The sequence below is a fragment of the Pocillopora damicornis genome, chromosome 7, assembly GCF_964200805.1.
Source record: "Pocillopora damicornis chromosome 7, jaPocDami1.2, whole genome shotgun sequence".
In the NCBI taxonomy this organism is placed as follows: domain Eukaryota; kingdom Metazoa; phylum Cnidaria; class Anthozoa; order Scleractinia; family Pocilloporidae; genus Pocillopora; species Pocillopora damicornis.
In genome coordinates, this window is record NC_142676.1 from 25,254,787 (window position 1) to 25,269,605 (window position 14,819).

At 37.7% G+C, this 14,819-nt stretch overlaps 3 protein-coding genes and 1 pseudogene across 3 annotated transcripts; 3 read left to right on the forward strand and 1 right to left on the reverse strand.

Moving 5' to 3' along the window:
* The first annotated feature begins 1,843 nt into the window (after positions 1-1,843).
* Positions 1,844-4,656, forward strand: LOC113667281 (uncharacterized). Its single transcript, XM_027183097.2, has 2 exons — positions 1,844-2,327; positions 3,845-4,656. The coding sequence occupies exons 1-2, from the start codon at positions 2,010-2,012 to the stop codon at positions 4,163-4,165; spliced, it is 639 nt and encodes a 212-aa protein (XP_027038898.2). The 5' UTR covers positions 1,844-2,009; the 3' UTR covers positions 4,166-4,656.
* A 723-nt stretch (positions 4,657-5,379) lies between these two features.
* On the forward strand, positions 5,380-7,462 carry LOC113667265 (uncharacterized). The gene is made up of 2 exons (XM_027183076.2): positions 5,380-5,927; positions 6,722-7,462. Exons 1-2 carry the CDS (start codon positions 5,595-5,597, stop codon positions 7,007-7,009), a joined length of 621 nt encoding a protein of 206 aa, XP_027038877.2. The 5' UTR covers positions 5,380-5,594; the 3' UTR covers positions 7,010-7,462.
* A 15-nt stretch (positions 7,463-7,477) lies between these two features.
* LOC113667264 (uncharacterized) lies at positions 7,478-9,662 on the reverse strand. Its single transcript, XM_027183075.2, has 2 exons — positions 9,326-9,662; positions 7,478-8,542 (listed from the first exon to the last, which is right to left on the reverse strand). Exon 2 carries the CDS (start codon positions 8,451-8,453, stop codon positions 7,557-7,559), a length of 897 nt encoding a protein of 298 aa, XP_027038876.2. The 5' UTR covers positions 8,454-8,542; positions 9,326-9,662; the 3' UTR covers positions 7,478-7,556.
* A 3,478-nt stretch (positions 9,663-13,140) lies between these two features.
* LOC149043299 (uncharacterized) lies at positions 13,141-14,483 on the forward strand (annotated as a pseudogene).
* The last annotated feature ends 336 nt before the right edge of the window (positions 14,484-14,819 follow it).

Consider the following 14,819-nt stretch of genomic DNA (forward strand, 5'->3'; position numbering starts at 1 on the left):
ATTTGAGAACTATTACTTTTCCTTAAAAAAAATCCTGACTTTCAATCATTTAAAATGTCATTTAAGGGTTAATAATAGTCTCTGCACACAAATTTGAGCCATCAAGGTTATTGTAACGGCATGAATGACAAAATCTTGATGTGTTATATTTGAAAAAGTCTTAGAGTGAGTCACTTTCATTGTCTTATATATCACTGTGCACTGCGCAGATGTCTTTACATGTTCAATTTTGAAGGACTCTTCCTCTTCCTCTGGTGCGAGGCCTTCCCCTTCCTTCTTTCACAGACGTTTGGGGCCTTCACGATCTTCATGATTAAACAGTGGTCTTTCAATGTGTGATATGTGAGAAAACAGGGCTCCAGGCGCATGCGTACCCCACACACTGCACAGCTTTGAAAGGTATCTACACGCTGTAGGTGAACCTTGCAAGTAGATCTTTTGTCATTACTCACTAGGTGGTGAAAGTGTTCTTGTTTAAACCTAATTTCAGGAGCGGGTGGCGGCCGCATTTGAGTGTCCCTCCCGAAGGACTTACCTTCAATTAAGTCACTTATCAATGACTTTCTGAAGTCTAAAGAAAACGAGCTCTATTTAAATCAGAGTGTAAAGTTGATGTCATATCGAAAGCGTGGTATCCATCAAATGGCCCCTTCAAAATTGGATAGTTCAGGACGTAGACACAAGTACAGCTGACCCACACCTGTTTCAAGAGTAGCAGTACATGAGTGTTCTTGGAAACCATTTTTGTGTGATTCGAACGAATAATAACAAATCAATAATAGCCCAGTAGCAACCGTGACTGTCTCAACAACGGTCCAATTAGGCTTGACTCGCCCTAATTGCCCGTCCTCGTCCGGTGCTTAAAATATTTGAACAATTTTGAGAGACAGTCATGTAATCACGAAGCGCAATATTGAAGTCGTCTTCCTCTGTGATTAATTTCAGGACAGCAGCCTTTTCGAAAATGTTTTTTCAACTGATCATTCGTTTTATTTACTTTTCACATCCGTACGTCATTATGCATATTCTCCATACTGTTCTCCATACATTTGCTGTGGTGTATTATGGAACAGAGAAGGAGAATTTGTTGAAAATCAGGAGCTTCTTTAGGTGGCGATCATTTCCTTTATTCTCGTTACTTTTATGTATGATTCGTGGGTGATATTGAAAGGAGAAATTTGATACTAGTCACTCTTAGGGATCGAAAGGTTAATAAAAAGTGGGTGGACTTCAAGAGCAGCAAATTTCATTATAATACAAAGCAAATGCTACATTTCTCAAACTTCATCTCCCTGCTGAGCGGAACGCTTGAGATGCTTCAAAAAACTTAAATTAGATGTGCGAATGATATTTTGTGCTTCCTCTGGCCTAAAAAGGCCCTGTTCTGTCTTTTGTTTGATAATCCGAGATGGCTCAGCAACTATTGGTTCGGTCTTCATTTGCGGTAGCTGTTGTTGTTGTTGTTCAGATTTGTTGTCGTCCAGTGGTACGAGGTAAAAAAAAGGGACCTTACAGATGCCATATCAAATTGAATAATCATGAATCAATTTTTTTGTCGTTATTGCTGTTGCAATGGCGACTGCGTAGTATTCGACCATTTTTTTATCTCTATATTATTTTGCATTTTGTTTCGTGGCACTTCCTTTGCTCCTAAAGGACTTGCACGACCTGAATTGAACTGAGCGCAGTTCTAAGGGTATGAATATGCTTCCACACGCTTTCAAGAGAAGAGTCATGAAATATGAAGAAAACGTGACTTGGTTCAGCTGAGTCACGTCTTCCGACGTGATTTATTACTCAACAGTCATATCCAAATCACCGCCTGTTGCCTGTTTGATTGACATATCCTTTGTCCACGTCCCTGCAAGACAATGATATCAATTTTCACATAAAGAGAGAATTTATTTCGATGTTACGTTCTTTACGCTTTAATGCGCCGAACACAGCAACTCGCTTGACCTGAGGTGAAGAAAATTTATCAAGAACAAATTCAATTTGAAGTCGACAAAATGCGCTGCGCAAAATCAGAGCTGACAGTTCTTCTCGGTGTCGGAATATTTCTCGCTGGTTCTATTTCCCTAATTACGATAACGATGCAAAAAATATTTCCTGCTCGTGAAGAGCAAACCTTTAAAGAAATAAACTGTACGATTGTATCAGGAGACATGAACGCTACAACAAAATGCTCCAATAAAAATCAAGAGGGAAGCTATCCGTGCCTCCGGATATATGTTCTGTGTGGCAAAGATAAGATCAAAGAGAATCCTTCGTTGGAGAGCACACAGCCCCGTTTATTAAGAAAGGATTTCTACAGCTTGCAAAAACAGGTACGTACATCTACAGATCTCAGTGTGTTTATTCGCATTGTTTTTAATTATGAGAATAGATTTCTTTTCGTTGCCAAAATGATATCAATTAAGTAAAAACAACCTTTTCGTGTGTTTTGTGTGTAAAATAAGTATTGGTAATTTCGTATTTTCATGAATAGTGAATAGTTATTGCGCTGATGAATTGCAAAAGCACGTCCATATTCTATTTCGCAATAAAAGCGCAGTTGGCTTTTGATCCCCATTGTTTACCTAGGTGGTTAATTAGTTATTTTTGCTTGTTATGTATTTATTTTTTGTCCTGGGAAAACCAATCACAATCATCTGAACCGAACCCAGGTCAAGATCTGTCCACGCTACCATCCCTGGCACTTGTCCCACAATTTTGAGTGCAAGAATCTGTCAGGGTGATTAGAAAGCGTGACATTGAAGAAGACACACCCTTCTACCTCCCTCTGTTTCCAATGCGAAAATTTTGAGGTGATCACATTGGACCATAACTATTGCCAGAGCCAAAGAAAGTTCCGTTAGGAAAATTTGCTTGCGTCAAAGCTTGCACAAGGTGTACATCCTAATTACCTTAAAATATACATAGAAAGATTTCACAAGAACTTTTTAAGTTGTTGATAATGATTTGTGACAGCTTACTACATAATGTTGTGGCGATATACCCGTATTAATTACATAATGTTGAGTACCAGGTAGATAAAATTATCGAAATGGCGCTGATAAAAAATCTTCTTACAACCTGCATGCTCACATTTTGCAATGTACATAGCAAGGTCGGGAAGCGATCTGAAACAATTAGGTTCTTTCACTTGAGGTAATTTTTAGATGAGATTATCCCAAAATTCGTGTCCTGTTTCGTCTGAGCGCATAACAATCTCTGCACGTACGTTACGCAATGTAGAATCAATAGTTTTTTCTTGTCACTCATTGGAAATGCGTAATGAGTGAGGGGTTCAAGGCGAGGAATCATTCAATAAAACGTGCATTATCTAAGGGCCTCTCCGCACTGGCGGACAAAAGTGGAATTGTCCTGACAAAATCAAAGGAAAAATTTTGTCTAAACAACAAATTTTTGTTTCGTCTGTGGCATCTGCATTAAAAACTTCAAAGCCGTCAACTTCCGTCAGCGCCTGATCTGCTCATAAGACCAGCCAGTATAGTCTGCCAAAGAATTCCACCTCCATTTTCCACGATTTATCCTCAGTCTTTTAAAATTTTAGATATCCGAGTTTCGCAACAAAAGACAATTTTTGCCTTTCTAGCAAACTGATTTCAGTTCAATTACCGGTACACGCTTGTCGTAGCTTGCACGATAAATGGTCGACATGTGTATCACGGTTTTGTTTATTTGGTCGCTTTTGTCCAGTTTTACCCGAGACAAATTTTGTCGGCGGTACGTCTGAAGATTTGTCCGCTTTGGCCAAAATTTGCCAAATTGTTTAATAAACAACTTTTTCGCCAGTGCGGAAAGGCCTAACTTTCTTTATTTTCCGCTTTCTTTTCTTTAGTGCACTTTACCGCCAGAACAGTGTAGTGACAAGAAGACTGACAAGCATCCCTTGAAGAAGTTATTTCACAGTGGTAATCCTGTAGGATCAAACCTCCACTGCTTTTACAACCCAAGTGATCCGGAACAAATCATCAGCCAGAAAGCTTCCAAGGAAAGCTACAACAAAATGGTGCTGAGTAATGTGGTTTGGCCGCTGGCCGTTATACTGTTAGCGGTGATTGTTACTGCGGGAGCTGCTTGTTTCCTCGCTACACGGCCTCAAGCCGGTTATGAAAAGTTAGAGGGAGTGACCAGTGCTTCGCTTTATCAAACACTTTGAAAGAACAAGTGCTATTCATATCACTATCCTGGACCATGATGACTTTCTTCTCCACAATGTGTGCTCGTTTGGGGTCGAAGTGAGAACGGTGCTGAATCTTAGAATTATAACAGATGGAAAGGACATGGGTTGTGACAAGTCATGATCTGTATCTCTGAGCAACGAGTTGATACATTGAATTTTGGCTGACAGAAAAAGAGAAGGCGACTGATGAGACTGCGTAAGCTGAAGTCGTTTACTTCACAGATCGAGCGGACTTTTGGCTGTACCGTTTACGTTCAAGACTGTTGAATTCGGACAGACTGTAATAACTACGATCAATAGAGCAACAAAAGAGCCAAAGTTGTGAAAATTAAGGAATGGTGAAATTGTGACAAACCATCATAAATTATTATGTAAATATATTGTATCATTCAATATGATTGCATAGCATTTCATCATAGCTTTATCGAAAAGAAGATATTGCGAAATAAAGTACGGAATTGACCTCAGTAACTCTTCAATTTTTGGCTCGGCGAACAAAATTATGCACTGTCACTCTTAGGATGAATCCATGTCGAGAGAAACCCTTCATTACGAACACCTTCACGTCCTAGATTGTCCGACACCCTATCGACAAGAAATGAAACTGTTCACCCTAACAAAGTTTAAGAACACTTAACACTAAGCCTTCTTTATTGAATGAAATATGTATCCGCAGGAAACAGAATATTTAATGTATTCAACCTCCGACGTTCTTAGGAATTCACGTGTCTCAAATCGTTGGCAATGTCGTCATCCATATATTTGGCACTTGATATTTCCTTTCATGATTATTTCCGTTTCAAGTGATATTCCCGTACAAGCTTTCTAGACCATCGAAAGAGAAAAAAAAATCAACAGTATAAATTGTTTCGAGAGAATTGAAAACAATTGTTTTTGTTGCGTCTCTTGCATTTAAGTTTCAACTAATTTACGATTCAAATTGGATCGCGATAATCATTTGCTTGTCTAGACGCGACATAGAACTCCACAAGTCAGCAAAAAAAATGGTCGAATACTACGCAGTCAGATTGTCGTTTTAACTTTGCTTCCATATCTTAAAGTTACACTTCTCACTGTACCAAAATAGTGTTGCTCATTGTTTAAGAAATAGCAATCCGGAACACTTTTAACTGGCTGAATTAAATGAAAGAAGTAGAGGGCTGATTACAGTGTTGATTGACTCTTGTTTCACTTTTCTAGCGATCGAAAGCTAATTGTGTGCGAACATGATTGGGTGGAGCGGAAATGCGTTAAAAGACTCGCTAAGATATAATTGTTTGTCGCACGAAAGATAGGTTTTTTTCTCCTCGAAGCTGACCGAAGAAGAGGTGTTTGATAAAACAGAACTATCTAAATTTCACCAAGTTTATATCGGATCTCCTCGGAGCGTGCATTTGTAGCTTCAATGTATACCAACTACTTTAAATTCACGCTAATTTTGGCGAGTTTTTTGTTTGTTACGGGATTTATTTCCCTGGTGGTTTTGTCTACAACGCAAGTGATGCCCGCTCGAAGAGGGCTGAGCTACGAAAAAGTAACTTGCCGAATTACACGTAGGGAAATGTTTTGTGAAAGAGGAAACTGTAGTGAATGTATCTCTGGTGGAACCAGTACTTCCTTGTGTCTCAAAGTGTACGTGCTATGTGGTAATCACGACGAAATTATAAACAAAAACCTTTCAAGCTACAAGGAAAGCGGATATCTGCTTCGTAAAGATGTGTACCACTTGAACGACCAGGTAACATAAATTCTTAATAGCTTTTTTATATAATTTCTCTCAAAGATGGTTAGGACTTAGTTCCAAATTTTGAGATAACTTAGTATGCAAATTTTTTTTATTTTTACATTTACATATCAGCGCATCCAGAAAGTGAACGCCTGGAAACATCGTATAAAATTTTCACCTTAGTTAGTAGTTTTGCGCTTTCGTATTTGATTTGAAAAATTTAACCATAATACTGCTATATAGGTAACATTTACCAAATAAGTTTCAAAACTTCATGGATATTTCAAACAGTGACTCCTCCTCGCTCAGTCAAGATAATAGGGAATTAAAGGCCAGAAAAAGCGTCTCTCAATATTTTATTTTTCCAATACATTATTTTCGCGAACAACAATCAGCTGTAGCCAGATCACTAGTTCAAGTGAACTTTTCCTGTGGCTGACGTTTTGTTTACTCCTTTTAATCAAGCACAGAGAATAATAAAAACTAATAAAAATAATAATAGGCATCCATGTGAAAAGACAGAAACGGGCCATGAATAACTCGGCAGCTGTTTCGTTGATTAATTTCTACGTGCTAACAACTAAAGTCAAGGAACTCGCGCTACGCGCTCGTATCGGGGATCACTCGCATGTGAAACTCGCGTGTAAAATTTCAACTTCGAAAAAGCCAGCCACCCAATTCGCGCTTTTACTAAATTGAGAAAAAAAGGAAAGTGAGGAACATTATTTATCAAAATGAGGCAATCTTTATCACTCAGCAAAAGTTTATCTAACATTTCTGTGTTTCCAACAATTCCTTCTTTTCAGTGCACTCGTAAGCTAGATTCAATCTGCAGCTCGGACTTAGCTCCCACCCCAAATGGACTGCACCATTTTCAAGTTGGAAAGGGGAAGACTGGGCCTACCTACCAGTACTATCGCAACCCGAATGTCCCGGATGAGGTTGTGTACGAAAATCACAGCAAAGAACATTACAGAAAGGTCGTGCTACACAGCGTGTTGTGGCCGACCGCTTTGATAGGACTTTCCATTTTAATTGTCACTGCAGCCATGTGCCTTAGCCCAACGTCGAGAGATTACAGAAGAATACCGTAAACTGTTAAACGAGTGGAAACTAATAATTGAGGGTTAAGTTGGGTCCTGCTATGGTTTAAATTCCTTGCGGGGTAAGTGGACACCACGGGAAAAAACCGCTGGCTCAAGTCACAAGATACCAACCAAGTTCAGTGAGAACTTAAACAAGTTCATAATTGCTAGCAAGAAGGCTTGAGGTTTATCAGCGAGAGGGCAGCAAGTACCGCTCGAAATAAGGTCGTACACGATTAAGTACAATAGTTTAGCTAATGTACAAATAGTAAGATTGTTAACCATTTACAAAACATGGCTAGAGAGTACGGACGCAGTCTTTGTATCGTTATATAGTAAAAGAAATAACCCTTTCACTTCGTAAAGTTAATGATAACAGCTTGAGGTATTTTTTTTGTCGGGGTTTGAAACTGGAAAATCAAACCGAGCGTACTTGTAATAAATAAATACTCTGTCAAATAACATGAATTTCATTGATTTATGATTGTTAACCAAGATTTTATTGTACACATCAACATTTTCATCTTCAAATGATAAGTGAAAAACCGTAATTTTTTTAAAAGAAAGTTGACCGATGAATCCTCGCCTTTAAGACCATGTAGCTCATTCTCGTTTCCTCCGTAGCGGTGTCATAGTGTCCATTAGTCCGAGAAGGTAGCATTTGTGCAGTCACGTGGTGTTTTATGTTATTATTCGCGTCATTCTTGGAGCAATAAGCCTGAGTAATGCCGCTGTGCAAGTTACATAATGTCCTTCTTTTGTCACACTCCGGAAAGCCTCTGTCTCCACGATTTCTTTCCTTTGCGGAAATTTTTGTCCCGTTGTCTTCTCCTAGACGGTCGCTAGGATCACAGCACCTATTCCATAGGGATTTTTCATTCTCAGTGAGCCTCGGACCCATGACATATTTAATTCCCTCACGCCATCCTTTTCTCTCAGGTTTTCTGTCATTCCCACCGGTCAGGCAAATAAAACTCGGTACCACCTCTATTGGTGGCAAAAGTCCTTTGTTATTTTCCCCTAAAAATTTTTTTCCCCTCAAGTTCTCTTGCATTGACCTTGGATTGCCTCTTGAAGTGTTCGGAGAGTCGAGCCAGGGCAGGACGAGATTTTCTTCTTCAAAAATCTTCCTCGACACACAAGTGTTTCTTCGGTTCAAGTTCTCTAGTTCATTATAATCATCCGAACAGGGCGTCCTTTCTGAGTTTTCCTCTCTTCTAGTTTTTCTTCCTCTTCTTTTTGCTACATTCTGCTGATCAATTACCGGCTGACTGTTCATCTTGACTGATGACGTTAAGTCATTGTGTCTTGATAAACTCAAAGGGAGCCTGGCGTTGTGGTCTTTTTCAAGTTCTTTGTTCAGATTGACATTTCTTCTTTTGAACGCTGCATTTTTCTGCCTATGATAAATTTTCGGATGCAAATTTTTAAAGGGATTTTCCATTCTCTCCATTTCGGTCTCTTCAGTGTCACAAGACTAAGCGATGCTGTTGGCAACTGAAAACACGTTGAAGGACCTCCACAAAGTCACTTCATTTGTTGCTATGAAAAACAGAGAAGTCTTATAGATAATTGATCAATGATTATTGTAAACATCTTAAACAGAAAAACACTCGCTCTATATCAAGGCATCATTAACCGTCTTGTTTCTATTTCCGATCAACCCTTGAGCTAAGCTGAAAAAGCCTGACATTAAGTCAAAAATCAACTAAAACAACTAGAAGAATTTTCGTTGAGAGAGATATACTGATGCAAATCAAGGTATAATGACTTATCTTGTATAAACAGCATCAGGAATCAGCCTCTCAAAAACTAACATCAGTTCTGAATTAATAAAGTTTACCTTATAATCATTCTGATGCAAATTAATGAAGAAGAATTAATAACTTCTTTTTCACATCTCAACATCACGAATGTCTCACTGACTGTGGTGTTCGTAAACAAACTGCTTATGGATTCAAATGTGTCTTACGCGGATGAACGAATATTATGGGAAAAATGGCGCACATCTCATGGAAACACCACCAACTCAAGGCGTTTAGTTCTTAACCTCAATTTTTTGTCAAGGAAGAAAAGGAAATTCATTTTATTTACTTCGAAAAATTCAAATCTTCCACATACATGTCATGTCGATTTTAATTCAAAATCTATCATCAACTAGTTTGGGAATATTTTCAGCGACGGATTTAAGTGGCGTCGGAAATCTTCTGCTAACCTCCGAATTTACGAGGGTTCCACCTCAGATTCTTCTCTCTGTAACTGCCTACATTTCACCATAATAAATAAGGCTTAAGATTCTCTACAACCTAAGATTGCCACACTTACCTTTTCTCATTTTCTTTACTTTCGTGTCTGATGCCGCGACGCCAGTTTCGCCGAATATCAAACATATAGCTACTGCGCAAAGTAAAATGCTTGGCTTATCAAACATTGTTACTAAGTTACGCCTCTTCTTCGCCAAGGTGAACAAATATACGTTGACAACATCAAATTTCCTATCCATTAGAATCAATCTACCTCAGCAGAGAGATGTTAAGATGATAAGTAGGTTTAATCATTTGAGAGACTCCTTTTCACAGAGTGGGTTTATCAAAATCAAGATCACATTGTGATCAGAAAAGCAAAAAATGACGAAGCCAGTGTAAAGATTAATTATATTTTCTTAGATAAAACTGGCACGCAATCCTAATAGCATGCTTCGCTTATTTGTGCTGCGCCACGAGCACGTAATATCTCATTAAAATTTCAAATAGCTGATCTAAAGTCAGGCCGAAAACAATCATATTGATTTTGTTTTGATTGCCTCACTATGGTTAACTAAGGCTAATCTTTCAGATCAAGTCAACTGGTCATGCTTTTGTTACGACGCTCGACAGCTTTAGCTGATAATTATAATAATAAAAAATGGTTGTTTCCTGTCTTTAAGGGTTCTTTTACTCCACCACTTTAAGTCTTTCAGAGACGTCATACACACTCAGCAAAAAACAGCATTTAAATTCACAAAAAAATTATTCGATTTATAAATTAAATGAATATTTCTTTGATGTTTTGGTTTCCTGGCTCCGACAAGAACAATGATATTAATAATAATAAGAGTTCTCATTAACGCATTCTTTATATAAATATCTCGATGCTTTTTACAACTAAAAGGAAGAGCTTTCACAAAACAGGTACGTTTTCAACGCCCTTTTAAAACTATCAACAGAGTTACTTTGTCTAATGACAAGTGGTAGCTGATTCCATAACTTCGGAGCAATAGCCGCTAAATATCTATCTCCGTAAGTAACAGTAGTGGTCTTAGGGATAACTAGAAGGTTGGAATCCCCTGAACGAAGATAGCGACATGGAGTGTAATGATGTAACAGTTCATTGATATACACTGGGGCAAGGCTGTTAAGAGATTTGTACGTAATCAAAAGTAACTTAAAAACTGTTCTGTTATTAACAGAAAGTCAGTGTAACTTCTTTTAAAACAAGAGTTATGTGATCAGTCTTCTTCATGCACACACTTAATCTTGCTGCGGTATTCTGTAATCTCTAAAATTTCTCAGTTGCACGGGAGGGAATTCCATAGAGCAAACCATTACAATAATCCAATTTCGATAAAACGAAGGCATGGACAATGCGCTCAGTATCCGCTTGCGAAAGATATTTTTTGATTCTGCAATAGAATGAAACGGACGGGAAAGAGCGCGACAGGTGTTGTTGACATAGGGTGAGGTGTGAATCAAGCGTGACTCGTGTGTGACAAGTGTGGCTGCGGGCAAAATTTATGCTTTAATTAATTTTCCTAGGTCAAACAAGCAAGAAATTAAAAATACAAACAGCGACAAATACTTTGAACTTTGGATGCATTTTATTGACTGAAGTATTCAGAAAATTTCTTTTTTGTGGGTGGGGCCGATCAATTTCCCTAAACCAGACTAGACCAAAACTAAAGATCATAGTTTGGTAATGTTGGGGAATAGAACTTGCTCTCAATACTGAGTCCTATAACTTTGAAAATAAAGCTAGCAGACATTTCAAATTCCTTAATTATCGCTGTCGTAATCGTGATTGTCATCGTCAAAATCGTCTTCATATAGTTCATCGTTATTATGATTATTATTGTTATTATTATGAGTGAGATATTCTGGATAGTTCATTGTGTTCTTTTCTCCGGTCCGTTTGAGCTCCATAATAAGTGTTACAATGACAGATTAATGTTGAACTCCTTATTTGCATATACAACACATAAATATTAAATTTTCCAAAAATGAATCATCTGATGAATAGTCGAACGTGAACTTTATTCGTTGACTCACGATTGTTACTTTTGATGTTGATCGCGACGTTTCGACTGCAATACTGCCAGTCTAAATCAGGCGATGGGGTCGTTAAGATAAGTTAATTACCCATTTTTTTGCTTTGCCTTTTTTTTTGTCGACTTGAGGTGTTTGTTCAACATAAGAAACAGCGGAAGCCAAGATATGCTAATTGTCATTAGATATATGTTTGATTTTGAGGTTGGCGACAGGTAAAAAGCTATTTTTTTTATTAAACCAGCCAAATCAATTGCGAATCAGTTAATCAGCTACTGTAAATAAGCAAAAAATGATAGTGATGCACAACAGCGGTAAGAAAAGAAATCAGCCAGTGAAAAGGAACAGTACTAAAACTGTACGAAGGATTCTAAGAAAACCAGAAAAGGAGAAACAAACTATTTACCTGTGTACTTTTATCTCAAAAATTAATACTAGTTACGCTTCTTAACAACGGGTTTGAACTTTGAGTTTGAATCCTAACTGCTTTTGTTGCAGCTAAGCAACCACATAAACAGGAACAAACACCCTTGACTTATTTTTAGGACGATTTGATTCCAAATAAGTAAACAATATCTGTATGGACTTGGTACTGCATCGTTGTGTAAAACTGAATTCACTGCACCCCAATCCGCCCTTTTCTCAGATCGGTAACCGAATCCTGTAATTGTACATAGTTTGGATGGTTATCCAGAGCTTAGGCAGTCGAGAATATTGGTCATAAATATTACAAGATAACAAGCTAAATTCATTTATTCTATTGACTGTGACTGAGTTCAATCACACGATAAATCTCTAACGATACTTGATAGCTATTGTTCTCTGGTCTCAAGAGAGTGCTAATCTAATAATGATTCAACAGCCACTGCTGATATTTGTATAAAAACAACACTTTCCTCCAACATAATCCTCCGCATGTATTTTCTCTCTTCATACGTAAACTCAATTACAAAATTCAATTAGAATAACCATTTACATCGATTTCACATACATGATAAGCATTTTGTATGCTAACAAAAGTTATATCAGACAGTTGGCCACATCAAATTAACAATTAAACCTTGTTCAAATATTTTTTTTACATTCAATATTTATTATTTGTTTACGTTTTATAATTTGCAGCATCGATTGGACTTGGCGATCATAAAATTATTTTTCTAATTATTTAATAAACAGATGAATAGAAAGATTACTAAGCCCGTTGAGGTAGCAATTTAGGTGAAAGGTTGGTCGTACTTGGTAAGTAACTGTGTTATCCAGCTGATAATTCTTACTACGCAAAATCCTATGGTTGGATTTCCCACGAAAATCTGTAAATCTCTGTGAGAGTGTTCTAGGCAAATTAAACGTGTGAATAAGTTATGACCCAAACTTTACTGATTGTTCACGTCATAAGTATTTTTATGATTTTGTTGTTTTCTATGAATTTAACAAGCAATTATTGGATGAGGGTAAGCAAAAATAAAAAATTGTATGTTTTAGAAACTTAGGAAGTAGAGTTACTCACACTGTAAAGCTAACGCATGAAGAAATCTTGTGACAGAGACAATATAGAGGACGGTGGATCGTTAGTGTAAGGTAAAACTATGGCTGTCGCAGTCGCCATGCTTTCCGACATTTTTTACCTTATTATTGTAAATTAAACTAGTCATGAAATCTGAGTTGTCGAGAGCATTCAAACAAGAATTGTGTTCTTATGCATTTCTTAAATGCGTTCAGCCATTGTGAGTTTCTCTCTGAGCCTGAAAAAGTTTGAGAGCACTAGACGGACGAGGAGGCTTGAAAACTATACAGACCCTGAACGCAATATCCACTGCATATATTGAAATTATCATGTCAAATTCATACGCTATTGTATATTGATTGAATGCTCTCGACCAATCAGATTTTTCATAGTAAGTTTAATGCCTAATGATATGCAATTGCGCGTGAAGTTGACAGGATAGATGCAATATCTGCAGTGGATATTGCATTTATCAGAGAGACTCAAAATGGCTGAACGCTTCGCCTCTGTTTCTGAGGAGAAATTAAAATTTTTGATTGAAAATAAAGATTCAAAAAACACCAAGAGAACAACAAAATGTTAAGATTCTAGATGACTATTTGAGGGAGAAGAACCTTGAGGAACCACAAGATAAAACCCCTTTGGCCTGTGTTCTGAAGAAGTTGTGCGCCGAAGCTAGGAAAATTGATGGCAGCTCGTACTCAAAAAGTTCCATGACTTCTTTACGATTCGGACTTAACAGGCATTTCAAGACAAAAGGAACTGACATTATCAAAGACCCAGAATTCGTCGTGGCGAATAAAATATTTCTATCGAGGTGTGTTGATTTAAAACGGCAGGGTTTGGCCGAGGTTGAACACAAACCCGCTATTTTAGAAAACGACCTTCAAAAGCTGTACGAATACATGTTTTCAAATTAGATGATCCCAGAACACTTCAAAACAGAGTTTTTTCGAGATTATGCTTTACTTTTGCCAACGTGGCCGGAAAAACCTTAGGGAGCTGAAAATAATAGACTTTTCATTCACATGAAATGAAAAAGACGCTCGATATGTATGCAAAACCGGCGATGAGTTGACAGAAAACAGGAGAGAAGACGATGAAGTCTTCAAACGTGAAATGGTGTTTGAAAAAGGTGGACTTTATTGTCCCGTTGCTTCTTTGGAACCCTACATAAAACATCTCAATTCCAAGAATGAGTTTTTGTTCCAAGGGTCAAAGAAAGGAAGTAAAATCGGAGTGGACGATGTTTGTTTTGATAATATGGCGGTTGGTGAGCGCACGCTCGCCGAGAAAATGAAACATATCTCCAAGGAAGCAGAATTGTTAAGGGTTTATACAAATCACTCAATAAGGGCCACTCCAATCACAGCTTTGGAAACGTGTGGGTGTGAAGCCCGTCACATTATTGCTGATCATGATAGTGGCCACAAAAGTGAGTCGAGCATACAGAGTTACTACAAAACAGACACTGACACCAAAATCATTGATATCGTATATGTAAATTTTCCTGAATTTTGCCCAGCGGTTGAATGAAGATCAAGATTTTAAAAAATAAACTTGGATGACGCAAAGACTCTGAAATAGCAAGCGGATTTAAAACCTGCGACTAAGGATCACACTTATACAACATGTGCTATTATTATACATTAGAATTACTATGAAAAATGTGATTGTTCCAGAGCATTCAATCAATGTACAATAGGGTGTAAAGTTGACGTCGGCACAATATCTGCAGTGAATATTGCTCTAATGATTTCGAGTTCAAATTCTACCTAGTTTCCAGGCCCCTCGTCCACGTTGTGTGATATTGTACGGTTATTTGGACAGTCGGTTATTTTGTACTGTAAAAAAAATCTGTTTCACCAACTGGTTGCACGCCTTAGCTTCGCTATCCGCTTTGCTTTTCCCGCCTTAAGAGAAATAAGCAGAAAGACTTAGCAGAAAAAAAAAAGGCGGTTGGAAAATAAATAACTTATTAGACGTTTTGGTGTGTAGTATCACTAAGTATTTT